General features: G+C 36.8%; 1 protein-coding gene across 1 annotated transcript; it reads left to right on the plus strand.

Moving 5' to 3' along the window:
• Positions 1 to 323: 323 nt before the first annotated feature.
• On the plus strand, positions 324 to 6,968 carry LOC128737946 (uncharacterized). Its single transcript, XM_053832729.1, has 5 exons — positions 324 to 447; positions 607 to 765; positions 824 to 1,395; positions 1,459 to 1,669; positions 6,856 to 6,968. Exons 1-5 carry the CDS (start codon positions 324 to 326, stop codon positions 6,966 to 6,968), a joined length of 1,179 nt encoding a protein of 392 aa, XP_053688704.1.
• Positions 6,969 to 9,993: the final 3,025 nt, after the last annotated feature.

Consider the following 9,993-nt stretch of genomic DNA (forward strand, 5'->3'; position numbering starts at 1 on the left):
CGTACATCCGGCGACTCATCTCATGTACTCGTATTTGCAGCCAACCAATTAGCACGTTCAATTTCTTCGTTGCTCGGTTTGGTATCACAAACCGTGGATGTCGTTCTTACAGATAATCAGTTTGACCGATTTCGGAACGTCTGAAACTACCAAACATCGGTGAGAAGTTGAGAAGAACGCTGCTATTTGTTACACATTTTTCGGTTTAGTGAAATTCATGTTTTGACCTAGTTTGTCTTCGGTGCTCGTATCGATAAGCTTGGAGCGGACACGTCGTATCCTCAGTGCAGCTTGGAAGAGATCTCCCAGGAGGGATAGTTGCGATGCATTGGCTAATTTGGTGCGTGCTTATCGGCAGTTTACCGTCAGGGTTTGCAACTAACGCTCTGGCGGCGAGCGAAACAGATTTGGACTTACTCGACGGATCAAGTTCCAGGCAAGGAAGATGTGAGTTATGGAAAATCGTGCTGAGTTTGTGATTCATGCCACCCGTGTTTTAGTTTTTGGCACAAGAGCGAAAGATTTCTCGTTCATGATACTTAATACTTGAACTTAGCTTTCAAAATTGTTGTTGAAGCTTCTAATCCAAAACTTTGCGCACTCTAGATTTCCCATTTTACTCGATTGGTAGAATCGCAAACGTTCCCTGCGTGGCAAGCAACGGACTGACGGGCACGTGTCTGATTCGCGGAGAATGCGCTGACAATGGCGGTTTGTTTGGAGGGAATTGCAGTACTCTCACCAGCCAGGCAACTTGCTGTATATGTAAGCGATTCCACAAACACGGTACGGTTCAATTGTGTTATAACAGCCAATTTTTCAGTCAGCCAAACTTGTGGAGGAACAACCAACTTGAACAGCACTTATTTCACGAATGTTGGTTATCCGGGTTCATACAACGGGGGAGGATCGTGTGTTTTTACAATTAATCCGTGCAGTGCTTCGGTTTGTCAGCTGCGAATAGATTTCCGTTCACTGACACTTGCTCAACCAGATGGTGATGGCAACTGTATAACTGACGTCCTCACAATCACCGGCGGAAGTTCGGAAGTTCCGGTGATCTGTGGCGAAAACTCCGGCCAGCATGTGTACGTAAATTTTGATGATCTAAATCCGATAACGATCCGAGTGGCAACAACGGCGGCGACTTCTTTCAACCGACAGTGGAATCTTCAACTGTCGCAAATTGCCTGCGCTTCGCAATTCCGTGCTCCGGACGGGTGTCTTCAGTATCATTTCGGAACGACTGGAACTATAAGCAGCTTCAACTATGGATTTGGAGCCAATCCAAATTTGAACGTTGTTGGCGCCATTGGGACCAGGCAAATTGCGGGTCAACGGTACGGAATCTGTATTCGTTCTGGTCCAGATACTTGCAGCATTACATATAGTTTGGTAACCTAGCTCAAGTAGAAGATAGTTGTTTTGTGTGCTTAGATACGATTTGTGGTTTTCTAGCCGACAAACGGAGGACAGTATGCGTTTACTGTATCGGGAGCCGCAGATGCCTTAGATCCAGCCCTTATTGGACAAGGAGCGTTCGGTCAGAATGGTTTGGACTGCCTGACTGACTATATTGTCATACCGAGTCCGGTCGTAACGGATGCAGCTGCCGCAGGTCAAGTGTTTACCGATAGATTTTGTGGATTGGGAATTTATTCAGTAACTAGTGAGTATTCGCGTTAATATAGTTGTTGATATTTTTATGGTTTTTGTGCGAGAAAAAGAAAGAGGGAAATATTTTGCTTTTGTCAACTCTCATAGAATGACAGTTCGGCATGGGATTTTGTGTAAGTGCGAACAGGTTACGAAATCTCTTTTAACTTCGTCAAAGCCAATATGTTTTGCGATTCTGGCAAAATACAATATTATATTTTATATTTCCGAAAAGTTCGCGATGATTCTACGCATTGATTTTGTTTGAGTTTTACAAAAAACTGTAGAATTTGGATATTTTTGAAAAACTTGTCAAATTTTAAAGATTTAAAAAAAAATCGAAAGAGTATCCATCGATAGCTTTTCACCAGATTTTAGGGCATAATTTAAGCTATCTTTAAAAAAATTAGGCAAATTGGAGGGGATGGTTTTGAGATAATGGACGTTTTATGATTTTTAACATGATTTTGAAGTTTTTTCTTTCAGCGTATTTTTTTTCCTGAAAATACACATAATTTCTTATAACTTTTTCTTTAACGTCATTTTGATCAAATGAGTAGTTTTTAAGATAAGATTTTTTGAAAAAAGTAATCTTATTTCTAAATACGCCCTTTTGAAAAGTTACTCTTGACGAAAAAAGGTTTAGTGGAAAATGAGCTCTTGCGTGGTACCCACAGAGGTGGGCACGATTCCGCTAATCCGCTAACAGCTAATTAGCTCAGCTAACATTTTGGTTAGCGGTTAGCGTTTTCGCTAATTTTTAAATCCGTTAGCGTTTTTGTTAGCTTCCGCTAAATTTATGTGCCGCTAAATAAACCGCTAACTTTTTTTAGCAAGAGGAAATTTGTTGAGATATATGAAAATTTTCTTTTAATTCAACTATCTAGCTATTATCTCTCAATCGCATAGATCTGGTTTGAAGGATCCCAAAACTTTATAAACTTTTGTACGCGAGCACAGTAAATGTACTCACGGACTAAATCAATATCTAAAAAATTCTAGATCACCTATATTCTCAGAAAACATCAAGAGAAATTTTTGGATTTATTCACTTCACTTACTTCACATACATTACTTCAAAAATTCAAGTCTTGAACCAAGCACCATTGAAAAAATATTATAAAAATGTAACAAAGTTTTCTCAACAATGCAGCAAAATTGTTATCTGGAAAACAGTTTTCACAAAATTTACCATGGAAGTGAAAAATTCCAAAGCAAGCTTAGAAAAACTATACTCTACCTTATGGAAAATTTCCAAAATATTTTTTATTGTTTCACATACTGACAAATGTGTGTTTGTTGGGGAACAAAATTTCACGATAGTGTTATTTTTTTATTTCTGAGTGATGACCAAAAAAGTCGGATTCCTGAAATATTCATTAACAGAATAAGACGGTGAGTAGAGGTACACGCCCACTGCATTTTCCCAGTTTACTCTTAGTCAATTTAGTTGGTGTTTGGTAGTTAACAAGCTTATAACGGGCTCTAACAATATACCAAAAGTCAGTTTTGATGATCGATAGATTGCTGAGAAATCGCGCAACACCGGCGAATTCTTGTACCATTGCCTTATTTGTACCACTTTGATAATTCATATCCCAGAAACCAAGCATGTAGTAGAGCAAATATTTTTAAACGAAAATGTAATGTGTTTTGGCAATCCAGAAAATATATTATTTGGAAAAATATTTCACAAAATTTTCCAAAATCGATGCTCAAAAAAATATTGCGAAATTTGCGCTTGTTTCTAATCAATTTAGCGGTTAGCGTCAGCTTCCGCTAAATTGTTTATTAATTCAGCGGTTAGCGGTTATCGAAGCTAACGTTATGAATTAGCGGTTTAGCTGTTAGCGATGCTAAAATTACGGTTAGCGGTGCCCACCTCTGGGTACCCAACACATAAGCAAAATTTCATTCCAATCAAAAATGGTCGAGTCAAAAATTGCCTTTATTTCAGCGTTTTGAAATGTTTTTCATGCTTTTCGGCAACCGCCATAATCCAATGAAGCATTTCACTCTGCTGCATAAAAAGCTAAATCACCCAGACAGGTTTATTAACTTGAAAATATACATCCGTGAACAGAAAAGGTAAAGTTTAATTGTCGGATCATAAGGATCGATTCGATTTACAGTGACCATGATTGTTTAAACAAGTTAAATATATTTTCTTTCTGCAACTCGTAGGTTGTTTTGATCGATTGTTGTTTGACGATAAAAAAGTGCTAGAAAACGGCAATATGGTTATTACTTTCCCCTACCGTCCCTTCATCAATTGTTAAACCACTGTTTAAAAAATATTAATATATACGCTAGTCCGCATTTCTAGGTCAAGACTAAAAACACGAGATTTGGTCTATTTTCACAGGAACGTAGCCTTTCCCCGAAAACCCGCGCTGAGAATTTCGGCTAACACGCTGACAGACGAACGGCATCACAAGCAGTACCTCGTAAGTCGCAAGGGCCTGCATAGTGTCGTCGTCATGCCAGTAAAAACAAGTTAGATTAAAACTTCTCGGTCGGTGGTTTCTACAGTAGATGGAGGAAGGGGCACAATTTGTGTCTAAAAATAATCCAACCAGATACGTCGCAACCTTAATAAGGGGGTTGTGCAGTCTCCTTTTGTCCTAATATGGTTTCGCATAAAAAATTATTCGGTGTTGAACTTTAATATTCTCTATAATAGCAACCATAAATCTGTATGGTAGGGGTGTTATTATATTTAAAGCACTATACAATTATCAGTTTAATCGCGGTTTGATTAGCAACCGCAGTAAATCAATTTTGATTGGTGCGCCATGTGGTGTTGATACACCCCATTTGTAATAAGCTTATAATAGATGTGTCGCAGCCGACCAGTTTTATCGTTGTTATATAAGCACCACAATAAATTTGCTTTATTACCTGTTTTATTATGGTTTTATAGCCAGGTATGAGTAGTTTTTGACTTATATTATCCTGGTATTGCGCAACACCATGATAAAATCAGACGTTTTGATTCGTACTGCAATAAAATCTCTACAAAATTCAAGTAAAACCAAGCGGCTTTAAAATTGTTACTTGGAAGGGGAGCTGGCCTGTGCTTAATGCAACGGTACTCGCTTTAATAAAGTCGCTTCCGGATATTTTCGTTTTTTATAGAAATTCGAAGAAATTAGAAATAGAAATTAACCAGGAATGGAAATGCGGGACATGATCACGACACACCGGTCACACAGAGAAAAGATTGCCAAGTGGTTGGTAACCGAGCTCCAAAGAATGCCAATAAAATTCCCGAGCCGTTCTGTCAGCAGAACACGAGAATTCGTCTAGGACCTAAAACATCAGGAGAACTAGCAGAAGACGACATAATGGTCTCTTTCGATATTACGGCGGGGACCATTCCCAAGCGTCCCCGTGAAAGAATCTATAAGCTTCTTGGAAGACTAGCTATTGAAACAACATGAGGACTTAAAGGATACTTAAAGCTGACACGTTTGTGTATGGAGGAGAACTACTTCACTTTCAGAGATAATTACTACAAGCAGTTGAAAGGTGCACCGATGGGCAATCCATTATCACCGTTCCAGTGTGAACTATTCATGGCTTACCTTGAAAGCAAGCTGGAACAAAACCAGGTACTCCCAAAAAGATGGTGGCTATACGTCGACGACGTTTTCAGCATAATCAAAAAAGGAGAACTGGAAACCATCCTAGTAGCCAAGAATGGCACAAACAGGAACATACACTTCACATACGAAATGGAAAACTTCCTTTCGTAGTAATCAGACAAATGGAAAGTACAGAAATTATGAAATTCGAAATTTACAGGAAACCCATGAACACAAAACGAGTTATACTTAACTCATCTAACCACTCTCACCAACACGAAATGGCCACTTGCCATCACATTACACATTTAGGATGGAAACATTACCGTTAGGTGAGCTAGGGAAACAAAAAGAATTAACGTACATTCTGGAAATTGCGAAACTGAGCGGATACAAAGAAAGGACTATCCAGAACATTATTTCCATGAAAAGAAGAGACGCATACAAAAACTCACTTACAACACTAACACCAATAACACCAGAACTTAAGAGAGTGCAGTAGAATACGGTGAAAAATGAGGAAATTTGGAATTGCACTAGTCTACACCAGCCGATACAACCAGCTCAAAAGTAAGTTGGGATCAAAGACCTGATGGAAGAACATAGAAAATCCTAGATTTATGAAATCAGTTGCCCAGGAAATCTGAAAACCCGTACTAAAGAACACTTGGCAGAGGTAACAAAAGCATCAAGAGATGCCGAGAAGGGTCTGACACCCCATTTTAGATCAAAAGTGGCTGAGCGTATCTCAACGACAACCATCCGCTGACCATTGACAACGCAAAACTAATAAATAACTGCTCTGCGTGGAATATGGATGTTACGGAGAGCTTAGAGATTTACAAGAGATGCTCCTTCACTTTACTAAACAAAGACCCTGGAAATGGTTACTCTTGGCTTTTCAAATATCTGCCAAAACGCAGACACACACCGACACACTCAGACGAAACTACTTCTAGTTACAAAACTTAGTTCGTTCTCTCTTCTTTCTTCCTATCCCGGATTTACATTATTCATATAATTCTATCAGGCTTTTTTAAGGTTTTACTTAATTCTTCTCAGATTTCAGACTCTTGTATAAGACATTTGCCAAAACACACTAGTTAAATTACCTACAATAAAATTAGTTTGCCTACAACAACTTTGGTATACCTACACATAGGTTACGTAATCTTAAGCTCCTATAAAAACTGTAAAATTGCTTTGGCTAATTTAGTTCGAAAACCGACACTGATGAAGCCTGCAAGTCGTAGGCGAAATACGTAAAAAAAGCAAAGCTGTGTGTATATACGTCCTTAAGAACTTGACCCTTCTATATTGACAGACTTCGCAGCCGGTTATTAGGTTACAGGAAAATAGAGTACAGGAAAATTAGAGAACAGGAAAATTGCAAACATCCTCTTAACTCTATAGAGCGGCACCACCCTGTCGAGATTCGAACATACGACGATTGGCTTGTTAGACCAGTATCGTACCCCGGAGCTAACTAGGCGAAATACGTATTTGTCACAAATAAATATAAACAGTAAAATTTAATTGGCATGTTTTCTTTTTTATTTAATTTCCCTGTTGTTATGTACTTTTAATCGATATATTTATCTTTTTGTTTCAGGTCAAGTCAAACCATTCGTTGTGTATGTCGTTTGGGATGATAACGAGGATGCAGATTCAGCTAACCGAGGCTTCCGACTAGCGTATACTCAAAATGCTTGTAGTGTTATATAAATAAATGTGAAATAAATGGCAAAACAGACAAACCGACCTGCATTGTACTTCTTAAGCCGATTAGAAAATTTTGCCATTTTAATTCTGGACGAACAAAAGAGATTCGCACAGAGTTGTCGGGGTTCCTCGCGTAGGAATTGTGTGGAGAATTTCTGCAGAATATTCGTATAGAATAGTTTGCTTGTAGAATCAGGATTCTTGAACGACAATCCAAAATTGAGATACCTATAACTTGGTAAAAGAATCGCGTTTACCATAAAAGAGGAATCCTCCGGATTCTGAATCAGGAATTCTAGTGGGTTAGTGAGGGTGGTTTACTCACATACTCAACATTTCTAATTCCCGTCGTAGTAAGTAAATCCATTCTAATTTTCATCATTTGTTGGATGGATTTAATGAATACTCCAAAAGTTTGTGTGCTGATTTAACTAAAACACACTTACTTTCCGATCCGTGAACTTCGAAATCAGTAAAAAGCGATTATTAAAGCATATTATTGAAATTACGCAACAAACTTTATTTCTTAAATTCGTCGTACCGTTTTAAAATCCGTCCATCAAAATTTTTCATCGTCCGAACTAAAAATCACAACAATGTTTACGAAGCCTACGCGCATGTATTTGTGTAGGGCGGCATAACAATTATTATTCTGCAAAATTTCTGCAGGTCAGGCAAGTTTTCCTGGCTTTAGAATAACGACAATACCTTGGTAGCTTCTTTAATAGGTACCCGATCAGGAGAGCATTACAAGATAACATCAAATTTATAACACATTCTGATATTTATAACATATTGTGTTACAAATCGGAAATAAACTGATCAGGAAGTGAAAACAAAAGTTTCAAGTTTGTAACAGATTCTGATAGTTATAACTCATTGAGTTATATAGGAGAATTAGGGCTTTGGCCACTACTAAAATGTTACATATCATCACTGGTGTGCCCGGGACACACAATGGGGAACGTGCCATACCTTTTCTATAAAATTTAACGCAAATTTTATGTGTAACTTCAAATCTGATTTCAAGCCAAATTTTACATGCAATACCAGCCTAACTTCAAGTAAAATTTCAAGTACTATTTCAAGTCAAATTTCATGTTTATTTTGAATTCAATTTGAATTCTAAATTTAATTCGAATTTAATGTCCAATTTCAAGTTTAAATTTTGGTCCAATATCAAATCCAATACCATGTCCATTTGACATGCAATTTCAAATGAAATTCAAAGTTAAATTTCGTGTCTAATTTCAAGTGCAATTGAAAATTGCAATCTAAGTCCTATTCAGTTGTTCAGTTTTCAGTGTTCAGTTTCAGTGCATCAGAACGAAATAACGATTACATGTAGCGAATTCTTATATCTATCAATTTTGCATTAAGAAAATTTTGTCGTCAATTCTAGACTTTTTTTGTTTGTTTGGATAACAATTTTTTTAAGCATCCGACAACAGCAAGTGTACTCGATGCAAAATGCAGCTCCTGTTATGCCATCTTTTATGTATTTTCTGCACTTTATTAGGTTCTAACAACGAATTGAAACGAACAACGAATTAGGATTAAAAAGAAAATCTCGCAAACTTTTATTTTGTAGGTAGATGCTTGGAACAAAACGTAATCGAGCATTATGGAAAAAATAATTAACGATAAATAAAATGTTTTAGTTTTTTTCTCGGTTTACGTCTTGTTTACAAAATTTAAAAGCAACAAGTGTTTTCTCCAATCGTTTACTAACAAAACCTCGTATAATTGAGAAATATTTTCTTCCACGCATCACTAAAATAATTAGGTTTATAATTGTTTTTAATCTTTACTATGGTTGGTTCCTACCAAAATCAGCAATAACATTTATAGAATCAAAACCTGAAATATAAAACTCATTTAAAAAAAATTTGAATGGTCAGGTTCACTTCAATTTATTTTCTGGTATATTTGAAAACACTTCGAGCAACACTGTCAGAACGGTGTAACACTGACAAAACGGATTCGATTTCTTTTTCTTGATCACGGTCTCGTACCAAAAGAGATCTATTTATAGACAGCTCGAACAGCAAAAACTGACAACTGACAGAAGAAGCTATCGGTCAAATCATATGAGCATTTAAACTACCTACATTCAAGAGTAGTTCTGGTACAGTGGTTAAGACGATAGCATCATGTGCGGTATATCGTGAGTTCAATTTCGACTGAAAGGGTGCGATTTTTGAAATTGAAAAAATGTGTGAAAAATCTTTTTCTGTTGCTATTTGTAAATGTTCCCGATAAATAGATACTATTTTTGACAATAGGTCGGGAAAATGTCGATATAGAAGATAGAGGTAAAGAAGTTTTTGTTTCATCAAAATTATAACACAATTTGTTAGAAATATGGTAACAAATTTTGATATAATTTTGTTCAAAACATAACAAACTTTGTTATATTTTTGCTATCACTGCTAAGCAGTTTTGTTAGAATTTAAGTTATTTTAACCACTTGCAGTAGCTAAATTATAACAGCCGTTGTTAGCAAAAAATCGGTCGAAAAATAACAGGATCAGTTATAATTTTGTTATGCCCTCCTGATCGGGTAGGGCTTCTTTAATGATAAAAAGCATTTAAATTGATCTCAGCTGACTTTGATTGATCGCGTATGATAGACAACAAAATAAATTATTATGGAATAACTAGTTTTGCGTTGTGTGTGATAAAAATGCTAATATTTTTAATAATTTGTGTTGGATAGGACGGGAATAGGCAATTACGACGAAGCAGCAACATACATGTCAGTACAAACGCAAACTGTGTTATCTTTAATAAAAGCATATGAGACGCATTCCAAGCGTTTATTTTAAGCACAATTTATCACACGAAAATGAAGTACAGGCACTGATGAAGTCGTTAATAACACATCACAACGTCTTTGTGGCCCTGAAAAAATATATCTGGTATACCATTCATCACCAAACACGATGTAAACATCATCGGATGACACATTATCTCGCTAAATCAGATAATGTGAATTAACACGGGCCAGCAGTAAGTGGTCAGAGAT

Source organism: Sabethes cyaneus, chromosome 2 (genome assembly GCF_943734655.1).
Source record: "Sabethes cyaneus chromosome 2, idSabCyanKW18_F2, whole genome shotgun sequence".
Lineage (NCBI taxonomy): Eukaryota > Metazoa > Arthropoda > Insecta > Diptera > Culicidae > Sabethes > Sabethes cyaneus.